At 56.4% G+C, this 16440-nt stretch overlaps 1 protein-coding gene across 1 annotated transcript in view; it reads right to left on the bottom strand.

The window, feature by feature from the left end:
* Window positions 1-869: 869 nt before the first annotated feature.
* The window catches only part of FAM53A (family with sequence similarity 53, member A), a 31306-nt gene continuing 15735 nt past the window's right edge, over window positions 870-16440 (bottom strand). The window contains 3 exon segments of the mRNA XM_008569206.1: window positions 870-1687; window positions 8519-9273; window positions 11509-11563. Coding sequence (XP_008567428.1) covers window positions 1412-1687; window positions 8519-9273; window positions 11509-11563 — 1086 coding nt within the window. The 3' untranslated portion in view covers window positions 870-1411.

The following is a 16440-nucleotide window of genomic DNA, read 5'->3' as shown; positions in this document are numbered from 1 at the left end:
ATGGGAGGAGGGCAACGCCACCAGCAGAGACCTCAGCTCAACCCCAGAGCAGCCCACATCCCTCACCCCACCCACCCAAGCCAGACTCAGAGCTGGGATGCAGCCCCGCAGCCCATGCTGGGGAGGATGGGTGGCCACCCGTCCTCCCCCAGCTCAGGGAGGGCCTGGCTCATGAGAGCAAGCTGGGAACTGCTCCAAACCCACAGTGGGGGACTGCTTCCCAGCTGAGGGACTGAGCTGGGGCACAGTGGGCTATATGGCTGAGGGGACCTCCCAAGCCTGGGTCACCGTCCTTCAGTGGGGGATACTGGGCAGACCCGGAGTTATGCCTGGAGGGTGACCGCCCGGGGAGGGGGCTCCCCACAGGGCTGTGATCCCCCAGGACAAGGAGCAGGAGACTCATCTAAGCAAGAGGCAACAGAGCAGTGGTTCCCAGGGTGGGGTCCCTGGGCCAGCAGCCCCACCCCACCTGCCATCTCACAGGGGAGAGGCCAGAGGGGACCCGTGCTCCAGGAAGCCTCAGAAAGGCCAATCTGAAAAAGCCAGTCACGTCCCACCTTTCCCCTCCTCTGATCTACAGCTCAAACCCACTAAGGCACCATCAATTGATGACAACAGCCTTTCGCAAATTATCTCAGGAGAGAAAAAACCAGGAAAATTTCTCCAAAGACTTTCATTTTCTTTTGCTATCACAAACTCCTTCCTCTTAACCAATGTTCCTCAGATCAACATCTTTGGTAGAAATCCCTGCGATTTTACTGAATTATAGGAAAGAAAGGAAGCCATGCTCTGTCCAGCGCTACACGGGCCTACGGTCCAACCAGGCCCACTGTAAACCATGAAAACAAAAATTAACCAGAAGTCACATGTGCAAAGCAAATGTCTTTTATTGAACTGACAACCAGGTAATGCCACCAGTGGCCTTCACGCCCCACCTGAGATGCAAAGGCCCTCCGTGGCCATAGGAAGCACGCACTTGGCCCTGACCCAAACAGCGGCACTGCCGGGGGCTGGAAAACCATGTGGTCGCAAGCTGGTGGTTCACCAGCACACGGATGACAAAGTCCAAGGGCACAAAACGCCCACACACAGGCCCCGAGCACCCGTGACACCCCCTGGAGGGAGGGGACGCAGCCTCTGGGCACTAAGCCACAGTACGTGCTCTTCACAGTAGGCTCTTCACAAAAGGAGCATAAACCCCCCTGGAGTCTGCAGACAGACTCACGTTTAATAGAATGCCCTTCTGAAAATTCATTTCAAAATAGAGACGCTTTCTCCAGAACTGTAAAAGCCATAAAAATGCAAAATACATCTTTAGGAAAAACTGAATCAAAATTATGCCTCGGTGTTCAAAACAGCATGTGACCTGTTTTCTGTCTGCACTGAGAGCAGGCCAGAGGTGCCGGCCAGGTCAGTTGTTCTCGATCTGCTCGAGGTCCAGCTCGCTGTGATCCAGAGGGAAGACGCCCTCCTCCCCAGTGCTGTCCCAGTCACTGGGGTCCCCGCTGCTCCCGCCCCTGCCGTCGCTGGCTGCCCGCTCCCTCGAGGCCCATGGGCTAGAGCCTGGTATGACGATGCCCAGGAGATCCCGTGAGTCACATGGGGAGGACACAACCGTCTTCACTTGGGTGTCATCCTCATCATCTTCATGATCGAGGGAGCAAAGGCTTTTTGAATTTTTTAATGTCTGCAATAGAAAAGACACGGGCTAAAGCACTTCCAGCAGATTATGAGAGAGGCAGCATCCTGCTGACCCCACTCTATGGGCGTGGTATTCAGCCATCCCAAGTCCACACATAGTGCCCACATCCTTGGTCCCCTGTGGCTTCCACAGCACTTGCCTGGTGTTGGGGGAGGGGTGGGGCACACATCCTGGTCCTGCCCAGACCAAATGCACCAGGTTCATGGGCACCTGACACCTGACCAAGCCCCAAGACTCCCAGGACACTCAAGCGTGGGAGTTTCATCCCTGGGCCTTGTCCTGCTCTCAGCAGATGGCCTGGCCAGGGCAGGTCCTACATACCCTCCACTTCAACAGTGGCCCCCACCCAGTACCACACCTGACAGGCAACCTCACGGCAGCCTGTGAGGCCCTCAGGGGGGACTCCTGGTCTCTCCTCCACCCGGATGTCATCAGACTGCTCCAACTCCACCCACGGCAAGTGCCCCTGGGCCCCACCTCGTCCCGTGTCCCTGGCACCTGCCTCCACCAAGCTTCCCCCTTTTCTCTCTCCTCGGCCTTCCTCTTCTGTGGCTGTTCTTCAACTATAAACACACCTCAGTCTTTCTCATCTCAAAATATCTAAGACACACACATGCAGAAGAGGCCTCCTCTGAGCAACGACCACCCTCCGCCCCCACAGCTTCTCCCAGCCCCTGCCCAGCCCCTCCAGGTTGCCCCCAGCACACGCCACACCCCGAGCTGCCCAAGTGGCAGGACCTCCAGGCCCAGCCCCTGCACCCTCCCTCAGCTCTGAGATCTCGCTCTGAGTGGGCCTCTGCTGCCCTTTCTCCTCACACTGCCTCTCTGGCCAGTTCTTACTCAGCAGCCCCCCTTCCCCAACCCATTAAAGACAGGGGCTGCCCTGGACAGTAGAACCTCCAGCCTGTACCCCTAGACCAGAGCCCTCCCTGAAATGTACAGAGTCCCTCTCCACTCGAGAGGGTACTCCTCCTGGACTGTCCCATGGAGCCCTGAGAATGCCCAGCTGGAGCATGTGCTGGCCTCCCCGCCTCAGGGCTAACCCTGTGTCCCGCAGTCCAGAGCCACCGCCCACCTTGAGGATGTGCCTCAGCAGCAGCCACCTCAGCACCACCAGATCCCATCCCCCGCAATACTACCTCCTGGACCCCCCTCGAGATCCCCGTCCTGCAACATCCAGCGCTATCCACTGCAACCTGTGCCCACATCTCCACCACCAGGAGCATCCTTGCCACCTGCTCTGCCTGCCGGGTGTCACCTCCAGGCCCTCTGAGGGTCAGCTCACGCTCCCCTCCTGGGCCATGCCCACGCTGGCCTCACACACAAATCACCATGTGGTATGGGGCTTCTCAGAAGCATGTGCGTGCTGTCAGACAGTGTTTGCAGACACAAGGCACAGCAATGCAGATGCCAGTGCACAGACCAGCAGACTCATCACGTGGACGTAGCCGACACTGGCCACCTAGAATTATGAGCCTAGAATACAAGCTATCCAACTCCAAACAAACGATAAACCTCATCCCCCAACCCACAATTCTCTAACAGCAATGAGATGCCTCATGTGATAGAAAATCTATTTTCTGTCTAAAAACAGTATCTATTGGCTGGAAACAGTTCCACAGTGAATCGCAGCAGAACACGCACATCCCTCAGGAGGACAGAGCTCCTCTTTGAAACTAGTATTTGATGGAAGTTATTTGGCCCTAGAAGGTGAAAGGCCACATCTTTTGTTTTTGTTGTTCTATAAAAAACTGAATTGCTATTGGAGAAGTACAATTCTGAAGAATCAAATCTTTAAAGATACAACTGGCCACAAGTTTCAGTCACAAAATAAGGGTGCACAATACCTTTTTTATTCAAATCAAGGTGAATTTGACTGTCAATGTCACTTGTGTGTGCAAACTCCATAGCCAGGCTTGAAACACAGTTTGTCTCCTTGGTCCCTGCTGGACAGTGCGTGGCCCACACGCAGGGCTGCCCCACGTGGCCAGATGGCAGAGGCCAAGCCCCTGAGCTCTCACTTCTGGCTCTGTCTGGCCTTGCCCATTATCTCCCATCTCCAGCCACTTCCTGCCCACACGTGGACAGCCACGTGGCACATGCACACCTGCAGTCACAGTGATGCTACAGGACCTCGGCGGCCAGCTTTCCTTAAATCTCGAACTATGACGTTTTGCTTTTGATTCGTGTTGCTGCAGAAGTCAATGCTCTGGACCGACTGCATGGACATGACAGTGGCATGAGAACCACACTGGGTGCTCTAGCGCTGTGACAAAGCTGCATCCACAGCCTGTGGCTGTGCAGCTCAAGCATAAAAGCGGCGGCCTTCTTAACAACTTCGGCTACAGAACAACCACTGCCACATAAAACTGACACCTGTGGCTCTGTGACCTAACACACTCCTCACAACAACTACACAGGCCAAGGGGCTCTCGCTATGCTACCTCACATGGACATGTGCTGCATATTGTATAAAGCTCCAGATCACAGTAGGGAAACTAAGGCTCCAAGTGGAGGGATCTGGATGGGCACCACCTGCCAGGCATGACCCTTGCCCCCAGGCACCAGGCCCAGGGCTCAGTTGTGGCCTCTGCCACCATCGCTCTGGTCCGATGGTACTTGTGTCTGAGCAGGTGACACAATAGAATTGTTCAAAAAGCAAAGATCAAGTCTCGAGTTCTAAATAAGGGGCTCTATACTGTGCAAAACAGTCAGCCAGGTCCCAATTTACAGCTAAACAAGCCTCCAGCCCCACAGCCAATTTAACTCAGCTATGATCAAGCTGGTGAGATCCTGGAAGAAGAACGAAACCCTCCGGGGACTCACTCAGAAATAACTTCAACAAATGTCCATCCCAGCCTTGGCCACATCTGCACCATCCCACATGCAGAGGCCTGTGGCTTTGGTCAAACTGAAAACACCCAGATTTGCTCTCATGAAAGTACACTGGCCCAGCCAGCAGGACAGGATCCCCTGATGAGGCTACTTGCAACCAAAGCTGACCCTGGCCACGGGCAGAGCAGCCACTCTGCAGGCCACAGCTGGGCAGGAACTGGATGGGGGGACCTCCAAAGGCCCACGAGTGTCTGGAGCTGTGTGTGTGTGTGTGTGTGTGTGTGTGTGTGTGTGTGTGTGTGTGTGTGTGTGTCTGGAGCCGTGCGTGTGTGTGTGTCAGACCAGGGCTCCACATGTACACCAACAGACAACTGGGTGCCTCCGTCATGTGGCCAAGGGGAGCAAGGAGGCCAGCCTGTTCCACGCCACAGCAGGGGACAGAGGTGTGTGTGCATGCAGGTACATGCGTGTGCTGTCGAGTGTCAGGTGAGGGAGCTGTGACAATGACTCCAAGGTGAGCAGCACTTGGACCCTACACTCCCTCCCTGACCTCTGCCTAGCACTCACTCCTCCCCAAACTTGCACAAGAGAGGTTTATTCTCGGAAAAGCGTAATTCGCAGTGTTTCTGGACAGTGGGCGGCGGGGGGCTGGGTGAATGTCTGTGCCCTAAATGCAGAGCACCGGCCCCCTCCCTACTGGGCTCCGCACTCTGCAGGCAGGGGACTGGAAGAGTCTTCTGTAGGGACTCTGATCCCAAAAGAAACTCCTTGAGACACAGCTACCTGGGGCTTCTCAACTCCCAGCACGCCCAGACCCTCAGGATGCTCACAGCTGGGCCACCCCACACACGCAGAGCCCCACTCAAACGCAAGCAGACATCCAATGCCACCACACATCTGAGGAGAGTAGCTCACCTGAAAGAGGATAAACTGAGAGGAAAGCAACCTGGAGGAACAAGCTATGCAGGAAAAAGAAGACATCCTCCCTCCAGACAAAACGCAGGAGCGCCTCAGAGACAAAGCAGCCCATCCCTCAAGTGGAAAAGCCTCAAAGAAAACAGAAGCAAGAAAGAAAAGTAGAGGGCCCATCAGAGAGGCCTGACACCTGAGCAACTGGAGTGACAAAGAACCAAAGGGTGCAGAAACAGCCACGCGGGAGAGCGCAGGGAAGAAATCACCTGTAAAATAATCCAGGAAAACTCCCCAGCGTGAAGCACATGAGTCTTCAGAACGAAAAGGACCCCCTAGGCTCAGCACCACCTATGAAAACGGACCCATGCCCAGGTGTGTCATCACGAAACCTCAGAACAAAGGGAACAGAGCTAGCAATTTTTCAAAAAACACAAGCAGATGAAAGTGGAACTAACCAGAACGAGATGACACAGACACTAGACTAGGCCACTCCCTTGACACTGAAGTTGCCCTGCAGAGGCCCACGCAGCAAAGAACTGGAGCCTCCTGGCAGGAGCCATGCACACCAGCCTGGAAAAAGTCCTGCAGCCCCAGTTGAGCCTTCAGTGCAACCAACCTCCCACAAGGCCCTGAGCAGGACCCCCAGCTGTGCCTCCTGGACCCCTGCCTCACACAGTCCCTGAGGAAACACGGGTATGAGGGTTTTAGCAGCTGCGTCTGGGCTCACTTGTTACGCAGCAGCAGATGACTAGTACAGCAATCTTGCCTTTTGTTTTAGACAGTCCACTCTGGTGGTGGAATCAGGATTAAATTGAGGGTGACAGGATTAGAGGCAAAGAAACCAATTAGGATGACGTCTCCATCAGAAAGAGAGCTTGAGGCAGGACATCTGGGGTGGGGACGTAGAAGGAAGAGATCAGTGAAACACCACAGACAGGACCAGCAGACTGAGGGATTGTGCAATGGGCCCAAGATGTGGCCACATGGCCCCCAGATGATCCTGGCTCACCCCACAGCCCTTTGAGGGCTCACAGGCCCCAGCTCCCATCCAGCCTTGTGGTTCCTCCAAAGAAAATCGAGGCTATACATACAGACACACCCACACATACTCTCTCTCTTACACGCTTGCACACATGCACACAGGGGAGGCTGAGATCTGCCCACACCTGCAAAGCCCACGAACACTCGCAGTAGCTCTGCTGTCTCTCAGACCTTGTCTCCCCTACACCTTCACCACCTGCAGCTGCCCATGACCACCCGGGTGCCAGTGCACCCTCATCTTCAGTCTACCGAGTCCTTGCCTCTGCCTGCACCTCTGCCAGGGGTCCCCCTGCTGCCAGACTGAGCCCCATAGCACAGCCTCTACCCACCCGGCCACACCCACCCTCCCCTTCCTCCCAAGGGGTCCAGAATGTCCATGAGCATCTCCAGGCAGGACCGTCACTCACCATTAACACCTCTCTGGCACGTGCTGTTCCAGGCCCCCTAAGCGCTGAACCAGTGGGTCTTCCACTGGTGGCCTCCCTCCTCTGCTCCAGTCCCCTGGTCCCTGCAGAGCCTGGCATCACATGCTGTGCACAACTGTAGCACTGGTGGGAGCAGGACGGTTCAGTGTGTATCGGGAGCTCATCACCAGCTTTCCAGCATCACTGGAGCCCCCCAGGATGGCCCACCTTCACACGGAAGATCAGAACCTTCCTTTCCCAGACCCAGCTCTCTGCAGAAAAGTTTCACAGCCCCTACATCTGCATTTTCACAGCCCTCAGACACCAGGAAGAATTTTCCAGACAATCCAGACAATCCACGCATCAGGTGAAGCAAAGCTGACAGTTGCGTCAGCATGGCCTAGAGAGGGCATCCCACAAAGGACCACCAGCCACGCTGTTCCTGAGCCCAACCTGTGGCCAGCGCAAGGGGATCTGGGTCTCTGTCGGTGCCCCTTCTCCTCTTAGGTGGCTGCTCTTCCAGGACGGCACAGTAACAGCCAACCTGACCCAGGACAGTGCAGCAGGCCCGGCCCGTGGCACATAGGGCACAGCCCACACAGGACATTCACCCACATCCAATACCCCACAGAGCAGGGTATGGTCAGGCCTGTGGGCCAGGGGATAGGACTGGAGGGCAGGCAGTCGGGGAACTTCCAAGGCCATGAGTCATGGAGTGGAACAGCTGACACGGCCCTCCTGCCTTTGCCACGGCCCCTCAGCTCCTGCTGCTCACACTGAGAGTGGGCACCAGGACATCCCACTCTCATTTCTCCCGCTGCTCAAAGCTCCCCTGGCATTCCAGCTCCCACCAAGCTCTGCGAGGACCCCCAGAGATCTCCAAGCACCTGAAGTGAACACACACCCCTTCCAGCACATGACAGTGAGGCCTTGGGGACAGTCGCACTGCTTTTCTTTTTTTCCTTTAACTGTGCTGCCAATGGCAGCCTGCGAGCAACACGGAAAAGGCAGGTGGCAACAGTACTGGAACGCGAGAGCCTTCATGCTGGTGCAAGCTTCCTTCCAGACCACAATTCAGAAGCCTCCCTCAAAAGGTACACTTTCCCCAGATACCAGGGAGCCCAAGGCACGTGTGGGTGCGGTCCACTGGGCTCCCACGGGGCTCCCATGGGGCTTCGGGCAAAGCACACCAAGGCCGGCCGCAGCAGCTCCAGCTACCTCCCATGGGAGACAGCACCCCCAGCTCTGTCTTGGACAGGGCTCCCAGGACAGCTCCCCACTTCCCAAACCACCCCACCCCAGGAAAAGTACTTGGCACTCCCCAGGAGATGAGGCCGCACCAGGTAGGGCCTCACCCTCCAGAATCCACAAGCTCAGCTCCTAGCTGCTTCCCCAGGTCCAGGGTACAAACCCCCATGCCAGCCTGGCGGATGCCCGGAATCAATACATAGGGTCCTGCCTCTGTGGTTAGGGAAGCAGGCAGCGTGACCGTGGGCACTCTGAGGCCAAGGACAGGACCACAGCCCATACCTGGACCCCAGTCCTGAGGCCAGTGGCACTGCCTGGTCCAGCCCTCCACACACACACACACACACACCAACTCAGGAAACCAGCAGAGACTCACCCGCGTCATCTTCAGGAAGTCCAAGCATGGGCGCGTCCACCTGGTGTCCTCCTCGCGCCGCCGCTTGCGCCGGCTCCTCTTCCCGTTGAGCACGCAGGGCTGTGAGCGGCACCGGAGCAGGCCGTGGCGCCGGCCCAGCTCAGGCGTGGACGAGGGGGTACTGCTGGCTGAGGGCAGGGGGGTGCCGGCGTCTGCAAGGTGCTCCTGCGACAGGGACAGACGGCGCCTCGAGGAGCGCAAGCAGGGCCCCTTGGGGTGCCAAGGCCGGCCAGAGCTGGTGCTGCCCTCACTGCTGTCCACAAAGCCGCTGATGGCTGAGGACGGCCGGGGTGCCAAGGGCAAAGTGAGACCAGGCAGTGACGCAGCACTGCTCGGCAGGCCAGTGCTCCCATGGCCACTGCAACGTTGCAGTGTGGCACTCCCGCCACTGTTGCACCGCCTCTTGGAGACCGGAGTCCAGACCTTGAAGCCGCCAGGGCGCCACGGGGACCGGCAGCGTGCCAGCTCCTCCGGCTCTGACAGGGACCGGCAGTGTCGCTTGGAGGGCGGTGCCGCAGGTGGCCCTGTGTTCTCATTGAGGTCCGAGGCACTGTCCACACCCAGGCTTGTGCATGGGACAGGAGACTCTGGCCGCCACTGGAGACCTGTAGTGTGAACCACGGTAGAAGGGCCTGGCGGGAAGGGGAAATCGGGGCCCACAGCCACCTGGCTTCTGAGAGGCCGTCCTCCACTTAGGACCTTCCAGGGGCTCTTGTCTACTGAGGAGACACAAAGGGGCATGAAAGAGAGACAGGTGAGCAGCAGGTGAAGCACCCCTGCCACGGTGTGGGGTGGCACCCAGCAAAGAGCCTGACACAAACTCACTAGGACCTGGCCCCACTCCCCTGCGCTCCTAGAAGCATCTGCTCTGAGGGCCTCGGCACAACGTGACAGAGGAACTGCAGGCACAGATGCTGTCCCTGCGAAACACCACCGGTCACACAATCGGCGCCAGCCCCACCTGTGCAGGCCCTGGCTTCTGAACGGGCCCGCTAGGCAGGTTAGCTGTGGGCTCATTTTGCTTCTTTGAGGAAAGCACCTTGTCTGGGAGGTTGGCATCTCCCCCTCAGTGCACTTCCTGAAAATAAGGAGACCCTCTGTGTTCTCACACTGGTGTCACTAAAGCATTCTCCTTTGTCATCAAAATGCTTTTCCTCTGTCCACAGCCAGTCACCTAGGTGTACGGCTTCACTGGCCAGGATCCCCAAAATATCACTTCCTAAAAACAGCTCATGTTCCTTAATAATGCAGGACAATGTGCTCTTTCCTTCTCGCTGACACTTTAAACTTCAGCGCAAAGGGCTGTGCACAGCCACCTTCTTCCAGGAGGCCCAGCAGGGACGCCCGCCCAGCCGGGATGCCTGGCTGCCAGTGCTCCCACCACCCCTTCCCAAGGTCACAGCACACAGTACACCATGGGTGGGGGCTGTGGGCTGCAGACAGAGACCCCTCTGACACTCTCAAGCCTCCACTTCCTTGATCATAAATCAGGGAGCTGGCAACTGCCCCTAAGACTGCCAGGGATCCCATGAGACCGTGGGTGTCCAGGGATCAGCCCAGCACTGACAGCCAGGGTCGCATGCAAGCGCAGCAGGACTTCCTGTGCCTACCTCCCTCACCATCCCACAAGGAAGAATCAGAAAAGCTCGGGGCACACCCCTGGGCATGGAGTCTGTAGGGAGTCTGGACTTCAGCAGCTCCTCACAGATCTCAGAACTACCAGGGGTCAAGTCTGTGAGCCCCTCCTCAAACCCGCCTCTTCCACAAACTTTCCCAAGCACCTGCCTTCCCCTGCTGCCCCCACCCCTCCTGTCCAGATCCCCTCCCACCACCCGGCCCCTCAGAGCCGCACCGCCCTGGCTGCCACTCCTCGCTGACCCGCAGTTGGAGGAGACATGAGAGCAAAGTTGAGTGTACGGGTCTCCTCACATGGAGTCGGCCCTGGCGTGAAGCCCAGACCGCCCCTCTACTCCCCGCCAGAGGGTGGTCCAGGACTCGCTCTCGGGGTAGGATGTCCAGCAGCACCCACAGGGCTCCCCCAGCAGCTTCTGCACTCACTATCCAGCCAAGGAACCTGGAAACAGAGGCCAGGGACCTAAAGGAAGAGACCAGGCCCACCTATGAGAAAAGGCACATGCCAAGGCCCCAGGGTGACCCTGGGGCAGCAAGGAGGCAGGCAGGGACTGAGGTGGTCGGCCTGGCCCTGTGTGCAGAATGGACCCTAGGAGGCTGCGGTGGAGGTGGGAGACTGTGGACACAGCACCAAGGGCGGGGCATGTGGTGGGACTGGGACTGGCTGGAGACTCACAGTTCCTACTTACATCTATTCATGAAATAATTTGGAAAAAAACTTTGCTTTAGTAATTTGGCACTCAGCAGGGTGACCTCCAAACATGGGTTGCATGTCATCATGGCAAAGGCCCACTCTGCACAGCTCAGGGTGCTGGCACCTCTCACAGCCTCAGTGGTCAAGGTGCCTTCTCTGGGACAGGAGAGGACCCAGGATTCGAGATTTACCAGGAGCCCTCACACTCAGGAGGCTGCCACCTGCTCCAGTCACTGAAGGGCCTGGGGCGGGGAGGGAGAAAGAGTGAGCCCAGACAGATCCACATGCTCTGCAGCATGGATGTCCCTGACATACACGGGCCATGCAGCAAACACCACGGCACAGCTCTGGCCAACGCCACGGGCTTCACCTTACCCACTCACCCTGTTCTTTCTCTCACAGCCACAGGATGGGCCTTGTAGCTTCCAGAAATATGAGAAGGGAGAGGCCTGGTCCTGACCCTGGCATGGCCAGTCCTGCTCACGGACCACTGCTGATCACTGGCCCAGCAGTGGGGAGGACGGCAGCTGGCGACCTTCCCTGTCCTTTCCCAGGCCCAGTCTTGCTCAAGTCTGAAGCCACACCAGCCCCAGAAAGACCCGGCCAGGGCTTCCAAAACACTTACCACTGATCTCCAAAGGGAACAGACAGCCATTTGTGTTCAGTTTCTCAGCAGAACACTGAAAGAGACAGGAAAAGTAGTTTCAGTGCTGAGACTAACACAGGAGAATTCGGAAACAAGAAGCACCCGTGTCTGTACCACTGCAGCACACTGTCCCCAACATTTTCTTTTTGGCGATTAGAATGAAAGTGCTGACCTCTGCAGTACATTCTTCCATAACAGAGGTGTTATAAAACCCGACAAAATTCAACAGAGTAAATGGAGTGAATTTTTACTCCGAGCCGAGCACGCTCCCTGTTGACGCTCCTGAAACTCAGGCCCTCCTTCCTTCCGGCTGGTCTGAGCTACGACCGTCTTACCAGCCTCACCACTTAGCTACTTTTCAGTAAGAAGATCTTGAACCAGGACCTGCGAGCCCTTTCCTGCTTGCAGCAGCTTAGAAATGGGACCCACACCCCTGAGCCAGGCTCTGGAGGGTGGCCCTGGTCCTGGGAGGGCAGACAGCAGGGCCTCACCCCTCCTGCAAGGCAGAAAAGCCACTGGATACAGTGGTGGCTGCGAGGCCTGCAGGGAAGGCCCTATGTCAAACACCTCAGGACTTTTTTCTCTAGCTTGCAACTCTGCCCCATGAAATCTCAGGGAACTGCTGGCAAGCCACGGTCTACTTCAGTGCCTCTGTGTGTCTGTGCATTTGATTCCACACACTCCCAGTGCAGGCTCGGGGCACAGATCTGGGGAGGGGCAAACATGGGAGGTGCATGTGTCCTGCTGGAGCCTCATGGAGTCACTGTCTAGCTGGGCACCAGCAAGCTCCTTAAACCCCTGGAGATTCAGCTGCCGGGACTGTGAAAAACGGCAAGAGCGCCCATGCTGAAGACACAGAGCATCTCACAGGTGATGGGCAGAGCGGCCCCTACTTTTCCACCTTTTAGGCTCAGGGTTTTCTCCACCACACTACAGAACCTCTCACACTACTCCTGGCTTCTTAAAGCATCGTTTCATATGTAAGCTCTCAAAACTAATGGTAAATTTAAATAGAAATCATTACTGCTTCGCATAAAGGGAGTAAGTTAAAAGTTGGATTTGTGACCCAGAAAAAAGATGCCCACCAACGGACAGGCTGACCGCGCACAGACGGGCCGTCCTGGGGCTGTGCAGGGCTGAACTCTGGCCACCCAGGAAGTGGGACTGACGGGGCACAGGAATGGGATGACCTTCGAGTTCTCTCCATCCGTAACAGCCAGGGTCAGATGGGCTGAAGAGATGAGAAAACAGCTCTGTCAACTACCAGAAAACCGCCAGGTGACACACAGCCTAGAGTCTCTGATGCCACCATGGAAACTGTTGCTGTGGCTGTGGGTGCTGCCCACGTTGCTGCGCATCCTCCCAGTCCTGGGCCTGGCCACTCCACCAGGACTATGTCCTCTGTGTTCAGCACAGCCCACCACCCCGGGTCCGCTGTCCCCAGTGTGCAGCAGGACATCTGAACAGTACCAAGCCCAGTGCCGCAATGGACACCTGGCAAGAAAAGGGTTTTCTTGGCCAGCTCAGATGGCCCCCACAGGTCACTCGAAAGAGCTGCAGGCTGCGCCTGCCCAGGAGTGACCCACTCAGTGCCAACACACGCAAGGGGCAGCACGGTGCAGCCAGTTCTTCCCAGTGGTACTGTTGTGTGGGATGCAGGTACAGAGCCAGAATACACAGGACGAGGACACTCGGGACAGCCAGGTCCTGCAGGCTTCTCTGCGGAAGGGTGGCTGCTGTGCTGCATGCTACACAACAAGCCATGTACCCGGGGCCCTGCCAAGACAAGGCAGCTTCTGAACCTTCCCTGGGAGATGCTGCAGAGGCACTGAGACCACAGGCCCAGCCCCACCACATGCTTACGGGGAGACTTCATCTCAGACCCACCTCCTCCACCACAGAGCCGGGTGACAATTGTGCCGTGAGCGGCCAAGGGCTGGGCCAGGGGCTGAGCACACCTGGCCTGAGTCCTGCTCGCCTGACAAGCATTATGACCGGACCAGCGAACTCAGTGACCTCATCTATGACACAGGTGACAACAGGACAGCACCACAGGAAGGGCCACCTGAGAACATGTAAGCCATGTAAGAGGTGATGGAGAAAGGACAGTTGTATAAGTGATGCTGGGACAACCACACACCTAAACAAAAAATGATTGAAAGGAAAAATCAGTCTTGATCCCTGCCTCACCCCAAACACAAAACACAGTTCCAGAGCAGTGCAGTCTTCAGCTAACGGCAGAACAACAAAGGTTCTAGAAGAAAACTCAGGAGAAGATCTTCAAGACTTGGACTGCATAGATTTCCTGAATGGGATACGAAAGAACACCGCCATTCGGAGAAGCACACACAGGTGCCAACCGCCTACACCATGACCACTCAGGCAGGGGCTTGCTGAACCTGCCTGCACCCGCTGCCCCACTCAGCCACATCGTGCCTGCTCCAGTCTCCTCTGCCCCAACACTCCCAGCTCATGAACCTCTTTCCCGGTCCCCCATGCCCACTTGTCCCTGCGCTGGGCTAGCCCCAAGGCTGGTGGCCTCAGCCTTCTCACCTGATTCTCTACCAGCAGCCAGGGTGCTGCTACCCTGACCTGAATCATGGCCCTCACCGACAGTCGACGAATCCCACTTGCCTGTCCCCAGACCTCCATCCTCGGCACAGCCACATCACCTTGCGCTGTCCATCGGATCCTCAGGGATCCCCACAGCTCACACCCATCACCTCTAGCCCCACCCCTGGCCGCCCTACATGGACCCAGCACCCCTTCAGCTCTGTTTCTCTCCTGACACACTGTGGCGAGTCCTTACCCACCCTGCTTTCTGTCTGCCTCCCCCGTGTTCCCATCTAGTATCTAGAACAGTCGGGTACAGAGCAGACACTCCAATTCACTGAATGATCTTTACACGTGCCGTTTCCTGGCCATGTCCCCTGCTCTCTGGGGACACCCCAAGCCTAAGCACCGTGTGACAGCTGGCTCCATCCACCTGTCCACTTGTCCTCCTTCCCTGTGGCCACCCATGGCCTTCACCTGACCCCCCAACAGAAAGACCCTTCCCACCTTTCAGTGTGCAGCCCCCATTATACGTCCAAGCCTCTCTGTGGCTACAGCAGCTGGGCGAGGCCCCATGCCCACTCCCCCCAGCACTATTGTCACACCAGTCACACCTGTGGTCACAGGTCGCCTGTGTGTCTGTCCTCTCACCCTCCTTGTCTGTGCCCAGCACCTCATCTGGCCTGTAGGTGTTGAGTGACTGAATGAATGAATTGGAGGATCTGAAGCTCTGTCAAGAACTCTAAGATCAGCTTGTGAAGTTCCACGGAAATCACATCAGGATTTTTATCAGAATTGCAACGATGCTTCAGAGGTGAGCAGTTAAACAAACCGGCATATCCATACCATGGAAACTACTCAGCAGGACAAAGGAACAAACCACCTGCGCAGGTGATGGCCTATAGGGTCTGCAGGGAACTGCGCCGCATGAAGGCCAGGCCTGAGAGTCACAAGCCGCAGGTCCCCGTTCATGACATAACTGCTGGCACGGAGAGAGAATGATGGCTGCCAGGGACTGGGGGGATGGCAGCAGGAGGAGGTGGGTATGGCCAGAAAGGGTGGCATGAGGGAAAGACTCAATGTCTTTCTGTGTTATCGGCCAGACTGGAGATTTTACTCTCTAACTGCCAAGTCCAATATGACAGCCAGTAGCCACATGTAGCTACTTACATTTAAACTTAAATTACATAAAACTTAGAATTCAGCTCTTCAGTCACACGCTACCACAGAACACCTCCATCACCACACAAAGCTCCGTGAACAGCACCACTGTGTCCTTCATCCAGCTCACTGTGTAGCCAGCACTGTGGATGCTAACCCAGCAACACATGCTACGGAAGATACCGGAAGACTGGGGAAGGCACTTCAGACCAGAGAAAATGAGGAAATGGGAAGGAGCAAGCCCACAGGTGAGAACAGGGAGGCCCAGGGTCTAGCAGAATGTCACCTGGAAGGTGCAAGCCCAGCACCACCAGAAGCAAATGGTGCGCAGGGGACACGGGCCCCACAACAGATGTCAGCTGTCTAGACGAGCCCTCCAGACAAAGTCCTGGGGCCTCCCCTTCCAGCTCTGCTGGGCCCTCCTGACTGAACAACAGCCTCACGTGACACACGGCCAGAGGGCCAGGCTGTGGCGTTCACAGGTTGTGCCCTCAGCACCCAGTGCAGGGCAGTGCTCAGGGTGGGCTGGACAAATGACCCAGACCAGTGCTACGGCTACAGCCACAGAGGTGCTGGATGTTCATGATTTTTAATTTTATTTAAATTTAATTATTTTTAATTTTAGCTTCAAAACTGATAGTTCAGTTACTGGAAAAGTTTGTTTTTTTTTTTTTTTGTCTTTTTCCGTGTCCGGCAATGGATCGCAACCCTCAGTGTCGCCCCCATACCGGACCGGGACCGGCAACGGGATCGCAACCCTCGGTGTTGTTCCCGCACCTCGCTCAGCCAGTGAGCGGGAACCGGTCTGTATGTGGGATCCAAACCCTCGGGTGGGAGCACCGCCGCGCTTCCCAAGCGGCGCACTATCCAGTGTGCCACCGGGCCGGCCCCGACTGGAAAAGTTTTAAGTACATTTAGAACAACTTGGGTATGTGAATCTAGCTTTTCAACTATACATTTTGTGAAATCTAAATACAGATCAAATATTTCTGTAATAAAAATTTAGTGTCTGGGGCCGGCCCGTGGCTCACTCGGGAGAGTGCGGTGCTGATAACACCAAGGCCCCGGGTTCGGATCCCATATAGGGATGGCCGGTTCGCTCACTGGTTGAGCGTGGTACTGACAACACCAAGTCAAGGGTTAAGATCCCCTTACCGGTCATCTTTAAAAAAAAAGAAAAAAGAAAAAGAAATGCAG

The sequence above is a fragment of the Galeopterus variegatus genome, unplaced genomic scaffold, assembly GCF_000696425.1.
Source record: "Galeopterus variegatus unplaced genomic scaffold, G_variegatus-3.0.2 Scaffold26, whole genome shotgun sequence".
Classification (NCBI taxonomy): domain Eukaryota; kingdom Metazoa; phylum Chordata; class Mammalia; order Dermoptera; family Cynocephalidae; genus Galeopterus; species Galeopterus variegatus.
Note: the sequence above shows the minus strand (reverse complement) of the source record. Positions and strands in the feature narration are given on the sequence as shown.